A 17,412-nucleotide genomic window follows, 5' to 3' on the forward strand; every position below is an offset into this window, starting at 1 on the left:
TAGAGACCATTTGAGGGGTATTTGGTCTATAAAAGTATCATGTGTTCACTTCTGTTGTGCTACAGTTTTGTTTATTTCTATCTAAAAATAAATACTGACTTTAGAGTATTAACTTTGTCACTTGGCCTAAAGACTTTAATGTTCACATATAGTCAGCTTCTAGGAAGAAAATGGGTAAAGCACATTTTATTATATTTCCCACCTACAGTGTGAGCCTACTATTATTTATTAGCCTTGTTGTCATTATTACCCTGTACCAAATAATTTAGGTTGAAATGTGAAGGGCTTTTGGGAATAGTGTTCCCAACTTAAAAACAAAAACAAAAACACAGCAGTTAGCTGTTTTGACAGTACAGATCCTAGGAGTAATTCTCCTGTAACTGCTTTGCCCTCTAATTATCCCAACACAGAGAGACAGAGTGATACAGAAGGGTAAAACATCTTGCATGTGACCTAAATTGAAATATGATATGATAGGATTGTACAGCACATTTGTTGAATATTAATATATTTATATTACATATATCCTGATGATAAAGGATATTTAAAAGTCAATTCAGACACAAATCTTAATAATACAAGTTATATCGTATGCTACCCTTTGAAAGAGTACTCTTACAACAAAAATTACTTATCAATATTCCTGGAAAGTATAGTTTTGCATTTCCAACTTTTCTGAATTGAAGCCATTTAATTTAGTAGTATTAAATAAGTGTACATTTTTAATAATGTTCTATGAAGAAAAATAACATGCTATGGAAGATAAAACTCCTTGCTTCTGTATTTCTATAGACTGTCTTGCCTACAGGCACTAGAGTTATTATATCTATGAGAAAAGTGCTTGTAAGTAATGAGCAGTGGGAAACCATTAGTATGCCTGAAATGGTTTAATGAAAGCTTGGATCATGACACGTCAGGAGCTGTTCTTATCATTTGGACAGCTCCATCTGCATCGTTAATAATTAATTCAGTTCAGTAAGAGTTCAGCTCACACACTCATTTAGAAGTCTTCTTCAGAGAACACCTCTCCGGCTGCTAGTCCCAGGGAGAAATAGGTTTCTGCTTGGCTAACAGCAAAGATCTGGAGATACAAGTGCAGTTTTAGAGTTGCATTTGCCAGGTAGCAAAAGCTCCAGGGAGGACAAAAAGGGTCAGAACATGTGCAGTTCAGTTAGGTTACTTCAGAGTGGTGTTTCTGTTCTTCTGTCTTATCATATCCATGTCAGCACTGCAAGCTGTGGAATGAATTTTAAGCTGCTAAGCCTAGACGGATGTGATTCAATTGAGCAGGCTGACGACTGTAAAACAAACTGTGGGCTCCTATAACCGGTGGTACCTTATTCTTTTTCTAAACTTCTTTGTACCTTTGTGTCATCCATATGGGTGATGATTAGCTACGCCGTATCATTAAGTGGAGAACTTTATCAGCAAATTATACTAGCAGATTATTTATACAATAATTTATGAAATTATTGTTTAGAGATAGGTAAAAGTGTGTTATTTGTCATTAGAAGAGAAGGAATGCCCCATTTGGTTATTTAGCTGAGTAGGAAAAATGTGCTTCTTCTGAATTTGCTTGCTGTCTCTTCCACATAGAATTCTATTAAGAGATATCCATCTACCTATTTACCCGTGTGTACACACAACACACACACACACACACACACACACACACGCACAGCAGAGTTAAAATCTGATTAATTCCTGGATGAGTTTCCTCATCGGTGCCTCATCTCTAAAATTAATCATCAGTATGGGCATTTAGGCTAATGGGTTGACATACACTATATAATTCAGCCCTAATACTGTGCCCACTAGTGGCTTCTATGTGGATGATTGAGTAAATGACATGCACTTCCCAGGTTTAGACAAATCTTTGTGTACACGGTTTTAATTCTGTCTCTTTCCTTTCTCACTGATGCATAGCATCAAAGTATGTACTATCCCAAAATCTGTACTATGTTTAAACTTAGTAGTATTTATGTTAGAAAGAAGAAAAAAAAAAAAGCAAGTGGACAGAAAGTGGCTCCATTGGAATTTGGAACAAGAGCAGCACGTGAAGGGCTGCCTTTTTGTTATGCTTTCCAGGAAGAAATAGGGGAAATTCCATTTGATGGTTGGGATTTTTTTTTTCTTTTATTTTTTTAAATGCATACCAAATGCAGGAAAGTAAATTGGGAAGAAATAAAAGTGAGGAGAAAGAAATCCCTTACTCTAATCAGGAAAAAAAAACCCCACACACACAGAAGTGTATGGCTGTAAAGAGCCATTTATGTCCTGAGGAAAATGCAAAGAAGGAAGAACTCAGATCTGCAGTTGGTACTTCATCTGAAACTAACTTCTTTTGCCTTTAAGTGACTATTGTGTATGATAGATTTAATCAGAGATATTTCTATCTGCCCTTCAATTTCTTGTTCTGATTCTCTCAGTTACATTTTAAGAGAACAAGAAAGGAGAAGGGAGAGGGGGAAAAACATCTACTGAAATAGTTTACTGTACAAAATCATGACTCTTATCAAGACTGTATCACCTCCTGAAAAAGATCACAGCCAACAGTATTTTTTCTATAAAAATAAATATATTTACCTTTTTTTTTTTTTTAGCAGTGGAGACAGAAGAGAACTCTAAAACCTCATTTTAAAAAATTATTTACACTTCAGGAATCGTTCTATTTAATTCCAGAAAGGATTTCACTGTCATCCATTTTGGTGATAGTATATTAAAATGTTCAATACCTAAATGACATAAGTATCTTTTTCATTTCTTTAATAGGACTAATAAATACATTGTTGGTGAGATTTTTATTTTTAGTGTGGAACTGGGGAAAAGAGAGTATCTTACACTTAGCATTTTTTTTTTTTTTTGGCCATTTTATATTGTAGATCACGATATGTCTAGTGTGCCTTTTTTCATTACTACTTTGTCTTGAAATGATGGTATTTTGTCACTTTGAAGGTACCGTTCCCTCATTATTTGTATATTTTCAAGTCATATTTCGAAGTCTAAATTAGTATTGGCTTTAACTATAAATTTCTTGGCACCTAAATATTAGTGCATTGGTTATGATTCTTGTGTTTAGTTTTTTTTTAATTGGAGAACTCAGACATTTTTGAAATAATCTGAGTGCAAAACTCCTTCTGTGATTTTATGATTATTTTTCTGATATTTTTAATTGTTTTTAAAGAGATTCATTTTTAAGACATCTTTTTAAAACACTAACTTAAAGAATGTTAGAAATTACAGTCTCTTTTTAGACTCAGTTTTATGGGTTTGTGTGATGTTTAGCTATGTGAGTAGAACACAAACAGGTTTGAGAAAATAGAACTAAGTGTTAGATATACAATTTGTCTCGTGGGAGTAGAAGTACGTGGACATTGTAGCCATTTGCTGATTATGGGACAGCAGTGTTTTACAGAGAAAAAGAGAAATAGTTCTTCTAGCAAGCCAATCAGGGAGAAGTCATTTGAACAGCATACCTCTTGTGTTCAGAATTTCTTTGAAGTTGTAATTTATTTATTAATTTACTTATTGTTTATCTTCAACTCATTCACCAACTCTTCAGTGATTTCTAAAATGGATTACTCTTCATAGACGTAGAACCCTTTTTTTGTTGTTGTTAAATACAGAGCTAGTTTAATTTTGTTTTGCTAGCAAACTCTTAATTTTCTCACCAGAATAAATTGGTCAGTTTTGTTTGTAAAGATGCTGGACTGTGGAGCCTGTGCACAGTATATTGAATCTCATCACTGACATTATAGTGGCTAAGTAATCTTTGGCAAGGCATTTAACCTCTCTGAATGTAACATGGCTCTCCAAGTGCTTCCTGTTACCTCTGGAGATAGATAGATAGGGTTGTTGTTGGTTTTCCCATTTTGCCGAACTTGTATTTATTTTGAATGTATTATATTTGTAACTAGAAAGAAGCATTAAACACATACGTTAACAAAAAAAACCTCAGTAAGATGAGGAGAGAGGAAGGGGAGATGTAGCTAACACTCTGTTTCTTAAAGATTAAATAAGAGATGTTTTCTGTGTCACATTCAACTTGGTTAGTCTTCAGTCTTTAAAAAAATGGCTTTGTATCATATATTTTAAAATGTTTATTTATTTTTGAGAGAGAGAGAAAAAAAAGAGAGAGAGCACAGGCAGGGGAGGGCAGAGAGGGGGGACTGAGATCATGACGTTAGCTGAAGTCAGATGCTCAACCGACTGAACCACCCAGGCGCCCTGCTTTGTATCACATTTAAGCTTTAATTCTATTTTTTATAGGTAGATTTCATTTTCATTTCCAGTGTTACTGGAAAATGTGTTACTTCTTAAATAACAGATTTTTGTCTAATTGTCTTCATTGAAAAATATGTTGGGATGTGTTCATCCTCAAGATTTCACATTTTCTACTCGTTTTCCTTTAATAGCAATCCTTTATACATCCATATCTTTTCACATTCACATTCTTTATTTTTTTTCTAATTTATGCATTATAGTGGGTAGCTTTTTTCCTTCCTGCCATGTACTACTACTAACTACTACTACCACTATTATTTTATTCCTGAGGGAATAATTAACATGCTCAGAAAGTGATGAACATCAAACTGGGGCCCTGTGTGCTTCAGGAAATTGTGGAAGAAAAGGAAGAGGGACGAAACAGCACCGGGTGCAGAATTATGGGGTGAAAGAAATCAGTGTTTCTATGAGGACATTCAAAAAGAAGGGTTGACGTCAAGCTCTGGGCTGATGGCTCAGAGCCTGGAGCCTGTTTCCGATTCTGTGTCTCCCTCTCTCTCTGCCCCTCCCCCGTTCATGCTCTGTCTCTCTCTGTCCCAAAAAAAAATAATAAAAATAAACGTTGAAAAAAAAAAAAAAAGAAGGGTTGAGAGATTTAAAGGATTTTAACTCTGAATCTGCAACTCTTTCCTAAGAGTTGCATACATTTTTGTGTTTATTTGGGGTCTGGTTTGTTTGTTTTTAAGGTACGTAGCATTCTTATTTGTAACTATTCTCTACTTTTACTAGTGAAGATGTACTCTTGCTTAAAATAAAGAGTAAAAACACTGTTGATTTTGCCTTTAAAAAAATTAGAGATATACTGTACCATCATTCTTTAGAAACTAAATCAGATATTTACCGTACTACCAAAAGGATCTCCCTAATTTCTCAAAGGAAGAAAATGTGTCTTAACCACAATACAGTAAGCACATTCTTGTGTGGAGCAGTAGGGTCAATAGATATTTGTTGAATGAATTGCCCGTGAAAATGCAAACCATTTGCTTATATCGTGACCAACTGGAATAATCGTCAGAATATAAAGGTAGAAAAATGTTTCTACAAATCGGTTTGCTTTTTCTCTAGACAAGTATTTTAATAAATTAATTTTTAAATAGTTTTTTAAACAGAGAGCTTCTTTTGTCCTTCTTTTGTTAATGTTAAGTAATTAACATGAAACGATAGAATGCTATCTGCCAACACTTGCAAATTATGCCCATTAACCTCATTTTATCCCTTAAGAGGAAATTCTACTTCTAAGGGAAATAATAAGGCACAGTTGACAAAATGAGTGATAAACAGCTTAGATTAAAGCCTTCACTCTGTTCCTAAACTCATCATTAGGAAGGGCTTGGAAATTTTATTGATTGGCCTATGTAATTTTTTCCTAATGATAAAATCAGAAGTAGTGATGAATGAGTAAAATAATGTTATCACTTTATCAGATGGTGTTGTGACTCAGTAAAAATGATCATGTTATTATCACAAAATTATATTGAGTGTTTACCACCAAGGAATTGCTTTTGTCCCTGTTTGTCCTTTTCTGAATACTCCATTTGGGCTTGCTTGCACTCTCTGTAAGCCAAGTAAAGCTCACAAAATATAACTTTGTTTTGTCTTTCTAAAAGTAATAATCTGAAGTGAATAAAATGTCAAATCCAGGAGTGATCAAGCTTTTAAGTTCTATTTTTGGAGCATAAGAATGGAGCTGCCTTCTCTCTGTCCAGCGTTCTTCCAGGTTTCTGTAGAAGCAAATGCAAATTACAAACCCTTATCTGTCTTCAGTCAAAACATGTCTATTCTTCTGAGTTCGCTCATGTTGACCTCCCAAGCCTTCCTTCCCTGTCAGGTTTCATCTTCCCCAGTTTGCTTTTGTTTGCATTTCGATTTCTCTGCACAGCTCAGTGTTTGGAGGGACTCTAACACTGTTTAGAGGAACTCAAAATAGCCTTTCTTCAGAATTTACCTACGTCCATACAATAGAGAGGCATAAGGAAAAAAGGACTGATGGCTTTTAACAGTTAAATAGCAAATATATACATATTTTAAAAGTTTATCTTACTTTATATAACTAACGGATATTCTTTCATCATTTTCCATGTTTTCTTTCATTTGAGCCTCACAATTACCTTACAAATAGATTGTGCAAATGTTACTGTCCTCATTTAATCAGTCAAAATCAAAAGCTAGACTCTCAGCTGCATCTTAGGGCCCCAAGTCCAGCAATTCTTAGAAGCTACATGGTATGATGTAAATGCCCCTTCTAAAGAATTCACTTCAGTGTTTCCATTAGATGGCTTTTAGGCCCTGGAGTACCTCTAGCTAAAGAAACTAATTTAGGTTTTCTAATTTATTTAGTCGTCACCAAATGATGCTGATTTAATGAGGTTGCGATTTCATGTCAGACGATCTGTTAACAAATCGATCATACATAGCCAGAGTATTTCTTTTGGGGGGGGATTCAACTTGATCATTGCCTGTAAAATGGAGTCCGTGTCCACCATGTACTCGTGTCATTGACACTTAACTGCATTAACTCATTAAGTGTATTTGCAAAAACGGATTCGTTTTTTACTCTTCGGTTATGGTGTCTAATTCTTTATTTGTTGTAACAGCTAAATATTATCTTCCTGGTGATCACATTATGCAAAATGGTGAAGCACTCAAACACTTTGAAACCAGATTCTAGCAGGTTGGAAAACATTAAGTAAGTATTTGGTATTTTAATTCTAGTGCTTGACAAACTAAGTGAAAGATATTCTCCACAGAGAATACATGAATACCTTCTATCAACTGTAGAAATTATTCAGAATGATGTTTTACTGATCAAGGTTGAGCCTTACGTTGACCGTGTCACGGACATTGGTCAAAAATTAGATAATAATTTCTGTCTTCATCTAGAGCCAAGAAATTGTTTCGGTAGCTTTGTGGAAATTCCATATCACTGTAGCAATTTCATTTGAATTTAAAATGCAGTTCAAAATGATGTTCCTGTTTGCATGGCTGATATGATTATATTGTTTGTTTTGTTAAATGGCTTTCCTGATTTAAGGATTCTGAGCGGTTTCTACTTCTAATCCCGTTTTCCTAAAATAATTTTTTCTATTACTGTTGTTAACTTGGAGATTATCTGTTGTTTTCATGGCAATTAAAGAAACGTTTACTTTATTTCAATATTGAACAAAAACTACAATGTCCTATCCATGGAAAATGCTATCTAATTAAAAAAAATTGATAGCTGTTGATTCATTAAGTCATTCATGGAAGCATTTTAAGGGTTATCTTTTAAATGTGAGTTAATTTAAAATTGGAGGAGGTATTATTCAAGTTGGTTATAATGGGATTGTGAAAGATATATTTTTAATGTAAAAAATGGCAGATCTATAGTAAGGGCAATTTAAAAAAAAGCAATTAGATGTTTTAGATAGGTCAGTGCCAGCTTCATTGCATGTTGCATGGTAAGAGAGAGAGCTAATCTTTAGCATCTCTCTCTTTTCTTCCTTTTCCTCTTTCTGTCTTCTCATCTCCACCAGTAATTACCGTGTTTGTGATGGCTACTATAATACGGACTTACCTGGGTAAGATAGAACCCTACATTAACAAATTTATGGCATGATTTATATTTTTTACAAATCCGTCAATATCATGAATTGCCCTTAATTTTTATAATTATTTTGGAATATCTAATTTGCTATAGTATTTTTAAACTATAATATGCCTTTATTTTTTAATTGCTTGCCTCTGCATTTTGACTTTCTTAATTTTGACTAATTTATAAAATATATAAATGCTTTCTTATTACTTTCTATTTTAATTCTGTCTAATAATTTTGTTTCTCTTTTCTGCTTATAATGCTTTCTAGCTATGAAGATAATAAGCCATTTATCAAGTAAGATCATTAGTTAGACATGGAATGCACTGACTTTAAATCCTTTTCATTCCGTCCTATTTTCTACAGTTCTTTTCTCCTTAAGCTATTCATGATGAAATCTCTCCAAAATTATTTTATTTTGAAATTGTTCTCATATTTTTGTCCCATTTCAGCTAGGCTTCTTCATGCTTTAGTTATAAAACCTTAGGTTCACCTAAGATTAGTTTATTAGAATTTGCAGTTTAGGTGTTCAGTGATTATCTGCCATTTAACCTTTCTGTATGTGTCACATTATTCAGTGTCATGAGTACACCACAGGAATAAGAATATAGGAGTAAGCTAATTAAGGACTCCTTAATTCCTTTTACTAAGATGCACATAAAAGTCAATAAAGTCAGGGGGGATGTGTTACACCTTGTATTTTAATATAGTTTTGATACTTTGTTAATGCTGGAGTGAGAAAAGGTCATACCTGCTGTCGCTGTTTTCTCTGGAGGCTGCAGTACTAAATGCTATTGTTCTTTCTCTAATCAATGAAAGGTTAAAGCCAAAATGCTGTTGAGTTTGAATGTGAACATAGAGAAAGTCAACTGCTACTACTGATATGTGAATATTTAAGTGTGATACGTGTTGTTCTCTCATTGGACTCGTTAATAAAATTCGCTCTATTTTTTCAGGTCTTGGGTGCTTGGCGCTTTTGCTCTTCTGTGTCTTCTTGGCCTAACCTGGTCATTTGGGTTGCTTTTTATTAATGAGGAGACTATTGTGATGGCATATCTCTTCACCATCTTTAATGCTTTCCAGGGAGTGTTCATTTTCATCTTTCACTGTGCTCTCCAAAAGAAAGTAAGTGAAGACACTTCGGAGCTCTGCCGGCTTGTTCTTTGGCTTGAAATTAATAGGTGAAATAGAGAAGGTTGTACAGTTTTATAGCTGGCAGATTACCAAATAGAATCACATTTTTAATCTCCAGTTGGTTGTAATGCGTGTCTGGAAATGCAGGCTTCGTAGATAAAATATGTCAATCCCAGTCATCTTTTGGATCTCGTTTTGGGAATATTATAAACCAGACACTAAAGTAGTTTAAGAGTTCTTCGTTGCTAGTGGGGTCTACAAAAATGCTCTTCGTGCAAGGGGTGTACGAGATAACAAAAAGGTTAAGTAGTCTCATGCTTTGCTCGATGAAGGGAATGCAGCGGTCCAAAACGAAATTGAGCATAAGGATAAGTGACCTTGATTTTAAAAGCACCAGACGTGCAAACAATTAATATTAATGTTACCTTTTGAGTAGTTGTGAAAGATCTAAAACCCAGTAATTTAATATCTCACGTCTTATTATTTTGTCCTGATTTTCTGTTAAGTGGAGTCAGCAAAAATGATTCAAAAACGAAAGTTAAAGATGAAACATTTGCACGAACATGTAAACTAAGAGAATAGCTTAGCCTCCATTTAACTAGGTATCATCCTTTCTCTGTCTGCGTATCTAATATAGTCTTTTTATTCTGTTATTACTAGTTGGTCACTAAATTGAACAGAGAAATAGAATTGTGAAAGCAAAAACGATTATGTTTTCAGTCCTGACAAGATGATAGTGTTGTCACTTCCATCAGTTGTTGAGGAAGCTGTAATTTTGAGATAATGACAGTGGCATCTGCAGTACTGACAGATCACGCGCATTCACAGCAATATAGGCATTAGGCAAAACCAATGTTGGAGGGTATTATTTGGATAAAATGCCATTTTGATTGCCATCGTCTTGGTCATGCCGCGTTTCAGAGCAGTTAATAGCCATTAAATGTAGAAGACATTTTTTTCTGAGGTATCAGGTGTTATTTAATAACCCTGAACTTTAATTTTCTAAACATTATACAGGTATAATGTTGTAATTATTGTGGATTTTACTATTTCTTACACAAGTGAGCATTTTGTATACGTGTATGTGATCACATACCATAATTTCTTCCAAATGTGTTTGACATAAAGCATAAATTTGGCAGAGAAAGACTGAGGTGGTCATTATTTCCTCAGAGAGGTGTGCGGATTGATTGAACAAAGAGATTCTGCTGTGCTTTCTAATTAACAATTATGTTTTGGAAACACTGTGTTGCACTTCTTTTGAACACATTCTACTTAGTCTGGGATATGTCCTGTTGGGTGCTGCCAGGATGAATGGTTAAGAATATGACATAAAATGATTTAGTTAAAATCACACTTCTTACTGCTCGAGTGAGCATATTTGGGCGAAGAAAATGCTTTGAAAGTTCAACTCCATTGCTATTTGTTCTAATAGGTGTCGTTAAATAAAGCTAAGAGGATGAAAATGCAAGCGCACTTAGATTTAAAAGGTCGTCTAGTAACTTTAATTCTCCAATTCTTCGAGGAATAAGTGTCAAAGTCATGGTCTTTGTAGGCAGATACAGAACATAGAACTCTGAGGAGGGAAAAGTGTTTTTAGTGTTTTTGCAACCCACTAGAAAATAATTTCTTAGGCAGCTTCTCCTCCTCGTCTGTTCTGATTTCATTCTGGCTCTAAGCCCGAGCAAAACTTGTTCATATGCCAAGAGAGCTGCACAGAATCCAGCCCTCTTCTCCACTCCCTCCCCCCAATTCTGTACCACCTCTCTAGGTGGGGCCCTATTATTTAGCAGTTGTTTGGACTTTACTTTTTAAAGTTCACTTTAAATTTTCTTCAGGCCTAACAGCTTTTCCATCTATTCATATATCCAAGCTTCAGGGGAAAAGGGAAATTACATGGGTATCTCATTAATGTGAATGGAAATTGCATAAATAGTTCCCTTGTGTGCTAATGAAGTGAATAGGCATCTTAGACTCTCTACACTAAAATGTTAAAGCTAGACACATCAGAAAATGAAGAAAACATTCCATCCTAATTAATAGCATATGTATCAAAGTACTTTTTTTTCTTTATTCTTGTGCCAAAGTAGTCTTGTCATTATAAAGAGGTTACCCGCAAAACTATGCAATCCAGTAAAAGAAGTTTATGTATTGACCTACGTAAAAGGACATGAAGCGTATAAACTTTAAATGACTGAATTATGTGTGGTTAAATGTAATTAAGCGAGGAAAGTACTAATTTTTTGTCATATTATTATGAAATATAAAACTGGGGTTACTAAGTATGTAGATAGACTAAAGCTTTAAAATATTTTATATATATATGTATGTATATAAATAACACTTGTATAATAATAAGGCATAAAGCATTTCTACATATTACATCACATTTAGAAGGTCTTCCTAGCCAGTCTGGTAGACAGAGATATTTTTCTTATTACTGTGTCAGCCATTTCAGTTGAACTTGGTTTTGTACATTCATTGTATTTTCTCCACTGAAAAGTGTTAGTGGAACTTACTCCTCTCAGTCGTCTCCACTGCTCATTTAGAGAAAAGAGGGGGAAGTATATTTGTATTAATCTCTCGGTCTCGTGGTTCTTCAACGCAGGTACGCAAAGAATACGGCAAGTGCTTCAGACACTCCTATTGCTGCGGCGGCCTCCCAACTGAGAGCCCCCACAGTTCAGTGAAGGCATCGACCACCAGAACCAGCGCTCGCTACTCCTCTGGCACACAGGTAACAAAGAATTTGACAGCGTCTTTAATTAACCTTCTTTATAGAAAGCCTACTGAGACATGTTCTGTTCAGATGCACTAATTGTCTCCTCGTTATAATGATCTAGGTAGCAAATACTTACATTTTTAGTACTTTGGTCTTAATTTCTTCCTAAGTATTTCTTCAAGGTGTTTCTTGAGGTGTGAACATCCATTTTTGAGAGTGCATCCTTCTTTTAGAAGTCTATCGTCATTTTGGGGATATTCGAAAGTTCTATAGCCATAGTGCTCTCTCACAGTGGGCACTCAATAAACATGTGCTGAATAATCAATCATCTCCTCTTTTTTAAAAAGGCCATTAAAAGTAAAACTTTTTAGGAGTGGAAGATTAAATATTCTTTAGTACAGAAGCAACAAAGCAGTATAGACTTCCTTAGTTTTAGACCAGAATCCACACACATTTCTTTTTAAAGGCCACCAGATAATCCTACACAGATTGTTTAGGATAGATCTTTGTGTGTCTTTAAGGTGAGCTTGGGGAAACTAACATAACATATGTCTTGCTATTTTATATTAATAGAGTCGTATAAGAAGGATGTGGAATGACACTGTGAGAAAACAGTCTGAATCTTCTTTTATCTCAGGTGACATCAATAGCACGTCAACACTTAATCAAGGTCAGTTACTAGGAAAATTTGAGTTTACAATATAAATTTTGTACCTTTTGCCAATTTACAAGAATTTCAGAGAAAACACTGATATTTTTTCCTCTCAAAATAGGTTTACATCACAAGCTCTTAAACCTGTTGAGTCAACTTTTATCCTTTATGAAAGTACATATAAATTCATCTTGTTCAGTAATGTAATGCAAAAAGTATACTTTCAAAGTCCACGTTAACAGAATGAGCCTGGAAAAAGTAATTGCTAAGAACATACTTTGCCACAGATTAAACTGTTTTCCTTTAGTGAACACTAATTCATCCTTTCTGAGGCATTTATGAAAGTTTTCTTTTTAAAACATTAACATAATTAGAATAACTACTCTTCACATTAAACAGTGCCAGTTTTGCAGTGAAAATTCTTATTTGTAAAATTATTTTATTTTACACTTCTTTCAGAAAGTACAAAATCAGTATCAAAAACCTTTACAGTAAGTCTTCATAAACAAACAGTTAAGTACACGAGAATCCCAAAGCAATTTTTTCTATTTGAATTACTAGTGTTAGTGTCTTTACGGCTTGAAACTTATCATATAATCAATATAATTCCTAACTTAAAATAAGCTGGCAAATAAAATACTAAAGACACAAGTGCATATATAAACACATAACCCTGAACGCAAGCTTAGTAAGTTTGAATTTGGTATGAAAAAATCACATTATTGTATATATCCATAAAAAGGTAATTTATCCAGCTAATTTGTCTTGATGTACTGATTTGTAATATAATATAACGTGCTATATATTATCACAGATATTAAAGACATTTTTCACTGTTGACATTGTTCTGATGAGATTCTGGTTTAAAATGAAAAAAAGGAGTATGTATGACATCAAAACCAACTTGAATTTTAAAACATTTTTTTGCCAAATTACATTAGCTATGCAAAACGTATGTTTGATAAGTATTGAAAGGTTTGTAATTTGTCAATTAAGAGTGAAATGTGTGTTTATTGCATTGCTCTGATGTTTTACCTAATTCTGTTAAGATGACTATCAAAAAGGAAATGAATTATTCAATGATTCATTTTTGAAACCTGGCAAATAAGATTACAGAATGAAAATTCTCACGATATGGAGTTTGTGAATGGTCTAATAATTCGTTATGTACACAGCCTCCTTCTTCCCCCTCGGCATGTGTGTGCTCTTGCATTTACTAAGAGAAGCTTTGTGCAGCGTGTCCTACTTTTTTATTTGTTTGTGAAAGTTGTTTTTCCTCCTGCTTGTGTCAAAGTTGGTATTAACACAGATGTTTTCATGAGGGATAATCCCACACCTGTAAATTCTGGAAGTTTGAGATTCCCTCTTCTGGGCCTCAGTGGTTAGGTTTTTAATATTAAGCAGTAACATCTTGAAACATAATGTTGATCTCTGTGCATTTAATTGCCATTTTTGTTTAAAAGTGATTTTGTATAAATTAGTAAATGTCATCCTCAGCAGGTGTTTACTTGGGGGACTTAGAAAGCACCTGTGAATTACTGAAATTTAACTTCCCTCTCCCCTTTCTCCTTCAAATTAGTAGTTCAAATACAGTCAGAAAATTTCAGCAGATTATCCGTTGCCAACTTGTCCACTACCCTTGATGAATACAAAAAGTACTTTACTGCAACTATAACACGAAAAATAAGAGAACTGATGTACTTTTTTTTTCTGTTTCTTTGCTTTAGGAATGACTGGCAATTACCTACTAACAAACCCTCTTCTTCGACCCCACGGCACTAACAACCCCTATAACACATTGCTCGCTGAAACAGTTGTATGTAATGCCCCTTCAGCTCCTGTATTTAACTCACCAGGTGTGCTTATACTTACGAATAAAACTACCTTTCTTTGCTGCTAAACAGAGCTCTGATCTTTACCCTTTTTCTAGTATACTCAAGTTGCCATATATTTATTATTTCCTCTTTGATTTCTCAATTTAAAAGAATTACTGTATTGCCCATGCCAGGCTTCTAAAACTGCACTATATTATAGTAAAAATTCAGTCATGATGGTATTTACCAATAATTATCCATGTTTTCAACACAGGTGGCATAAATCTTAATATATTATTACAGGACTGACATCACATGGTCCGAGAGCCCATCTTCAAGATTTATATCATTTAGAGGTATCCTATCTATGTAATATACTGTTTAGTTTACTCTAAAGCTTGCGGACAGAATTTGCTTCTGGAATGAATTAGCTAATAAAGATAATTTGGATGCCTAGGTATAGAAAACTACATCCAGCATTATCAATGTAACCAAACTATAGTATAGTGCAGCTTTATGGGAGTTTTTTTTTTTCTTAAAAAAACTTTGAGAATAAAGTTAATATTAGCCAGTTTATACCTATAGTTTTTTATTGGGGGAGGGGGAGAGATTGTCACTAACCCATCCTGTATAACTATGTTTTCTAATAGCTTTTTTTTTAAAAAAAAAAAAGCACTTGTATTTAATATTAACAGAATTTTCAAGATTTTGGTAAAAGTTATCACGTAATTACTGCTAGCATGTAATATTTATTTGTGGTTGGTATTTGCCACTAAATTAAAGAACTTCGTTTCCGTTTGGTTTTTTTTTTCTTTACTTGAAATTCTTTTTTAACGTAACTGCGGTTTCTCTTTTCATTCTCTTGTTTTTCTTACTTTCCTTATGCTTTCCTCTAGCAACCTACAGAGAGACAAGTATGGGAGTCAAACTTAACTTTGCCTATCAAATGTAAATTTTTTCAGCATGATTTTTAACCGGCACAATTAAAACATAACTAGCAGTCATGAAGTAGACTCAGCGGGCAAGTGGTTCACAATTTCCAACTAAAGTGTTACCAAATTCAAACAGTACATCTATCTGTACTGCCTTTTGTCAGTAATAGAGGTCTGTAGCAAATGCTGTCCATACTTAAGTATACGCAATGCTGAAATAATTTGCTCTTTGAAGCCTGAGGTGCTGTCAACCAGAATGCTTAATAATTGACTTATCATTTCTGCATTCCCACAGTAATCTTGCTACAGGCTGTGGAAAGTCTTCAAGTGAATTACCTGAACTTGGGCAGAAAAAGTTGCCTCTTCAAAAGCAGTCAAAGATGTGCTTAAATCTGCAGTATATCATAGAAAACACCTTTTGGATTAGCCAGTATATATTTTCATGTTTATTAAGCAATCATAAAAAGAAAGAAAAAAATGACCAGACCGAACCTCTGTGGAGGAAACAAATGCCAACAAGTGCTCTGTGTGTCGCCTGTAACGTACAACACCAAATTTTTCTAAGTAAAGATGGTGGCACATGCATGAATCGAGAAAGCTAGAAAATTGCGTCAGTCAAGCTAAAGGAAGCCTTACAAATGCTATCATGACTTCCTTTTGTTATACGTGGCGCAGGATAAAAATCACAGTGTCCGTTTTTCAAATGTAGAAGTTGGATCAGAGTTTCTCAGACAATATGAGTCACCAACAAACACCCCCCACACACACACACACACACTTTCTCCTGTTTCTGCTAATGAGAACTTCTTGAACAGTTACCACATGTTTATTGGTCGTGAAATTGAGTTTTCTAGGATAATCTGCAGCTTTAAGAGCGGAGTCAGCACTAAAAAGGGAAATTTCCTATTTTTTCCAAGAATTCAATTTTTCCTAGACTCCTCCAAGCCTTGCATACAATGCAGCAGCCTCACAGTGGTCAGTTTCATTTCAATAACATCATTTCATTTTTTTTTCCAGACCTATCTGTAAACAAGTGATTTTTTTTTCTCTAGGATTTTGAGAATGAATAACCTAACTTTCCATGGTGCAGACCATTTAATTTTCTCTGAAACTTTTGATTTTCATTTGCCTGAAAAGCACTGTGATGTCTTAGTTTACATGTTTATGTGTCTGTAGAAAATACAACTCTGATTCAAAGAGAGCATGTTACCATATTTTTTTTCCTCCTAAACCTCTTCTCATATCTTCAGCAGACGTATCCAATCTTTCATTCCTTTAGAGATAAAATTATATTAGCCAAGGCTGACACCCTTTTCCCATTCCATAGTTAATATTTATTATTGGTTTAATTTCTGTGACCCATACTTAAGAAACCTCCAACATTTCTGCGTTTAACCTCCATGCCCATGGTGTCTGTGGGCCAGTCTCGTACCGTAGACTCTGCTGGTTCATTCGGTGCTGTCACTGTGACTGATGCAGACTGCAGGGCTGCAGGCAAACTTTGACCCTTAGGAGCCTGGGGCCATTGCTGTTAGAGAGAGTCTTAGTGCCAAAAGAACAAAAACTCAAGATAATGAATATTAAAGGAAAAAGTAAAAGGCTGCTATTGCTGGTAATCTAATTTGTTGAACCCTTGCTCTGACTAAGTTGCTGAGAAGCTTAGAAATTCTTCATCATGTTACAATAAATCATTTTACTTTCTTTTATATATCAGCTACTCTTAGGCCAGATAGCCTGAGCAGACAGACATGATGTGAGTTGTCCAAAGTGAGTCATTCCACCTGCTGTCTATCGTGTTGTTGGATGGTGCTTGTGGGCCCCTGGTCCAGTCAGTATGAGAGATGGCTGTGGCTGTCTTTGTTTAACATGAATTCTTTGTACCTGTCCCATTTTTTTTCCATTCTTTTTTTTACTTCATCTCCAGAAAAAGGAAATGTTAGAATGTTGTTTAAAAAGTTGCTTGCCAGTTATGTGGGTTGATGTTGTACATTTGCCTTCGGTTTTTGTATGTGACTTATTCCTTTTTAATTTAGTGTTGTTTAGGACAAATTCTGTTAATTTTATTTTTACAAACCATAGTCTCGTACTTTAAAATGTAAATGTCACTAATGAATTGCTTTGCATTAACTATGCAAGGGCATGGAGTGAAGTCTTCTTTGTGAGAGTGTCAGAGAGATTTGACCAAAAAAATCAATTAATACTTACTGTCTCCCCCAAATTGATAAAGTAATATTCCGTATGCCGTCTTCCCTCCCTGGAAAAATAGTAGTATTCTTTCACACTTTCTCCTGTTATCTAAGGGG

The 17,412-nt window shown here is 34.5% G+C and overlaps 1 protein-coding gene across 37 annotated transcripts in view; it reads left to right on the plus strand.

The window, feature by feature from the left end:
* Positions 1-17,412, plus strand: part of ADGRL2 (adhesion G protein-coupled receptor L2) — a 623,946-nt gene that overhangs the window by 604,329 nt on the left and 2,205 nt on the right. For 11 of the 37 annotated variants that reach the window (XM_045036067.1, XM_045036070.1, XM_045036072.1 and 8 more), the window contains 6 exons: positions 6,879-6,970; positions 7,797-7,841; positions 8,812-8,980; positions 11,598-11,726; positions 12,285-12,381; positions 14,091-14,219. In XM_045036067.1, coding sequence (XP_044892002.1) covers positions 6,879-6,970; positions 7,797-7,841; positions 8,812-8,980; positions 11,598-11,726; positions 12,285-12,381; positions 14,091-14,219 — 661 coding nt within the window. Of the gene's footprint in view, positions 1-6,878; positions 6,971-7,796; positions 7,842-8,811; positions 8,981-11,597; positions 11,727-12,284; positions 12,382-14,090; positions 14,220-14,451; positions 14,534-16,823; positions 16,877-17,412 lie in introns of all 37 variants that reach the window. The other 26 variants (XM_045036085.1, XM_045036088.1, XM_045036096.1 and 23 more) reach the window with 10 other exon arrangements.

This window comes from Felis catus, chromosome C1 (genome assembly GCF_018350175.1).
Source record: "Felis catus isolate Fca126 chromosome C1, F.catus_Fca126_mat1.0, whole genome shotgun sequence".
Lineage (NCBI taxonomy): Eukaryota > Metazoa > Chordata > Mammalia > Carnivora > Felidae > Felis > Felis catus.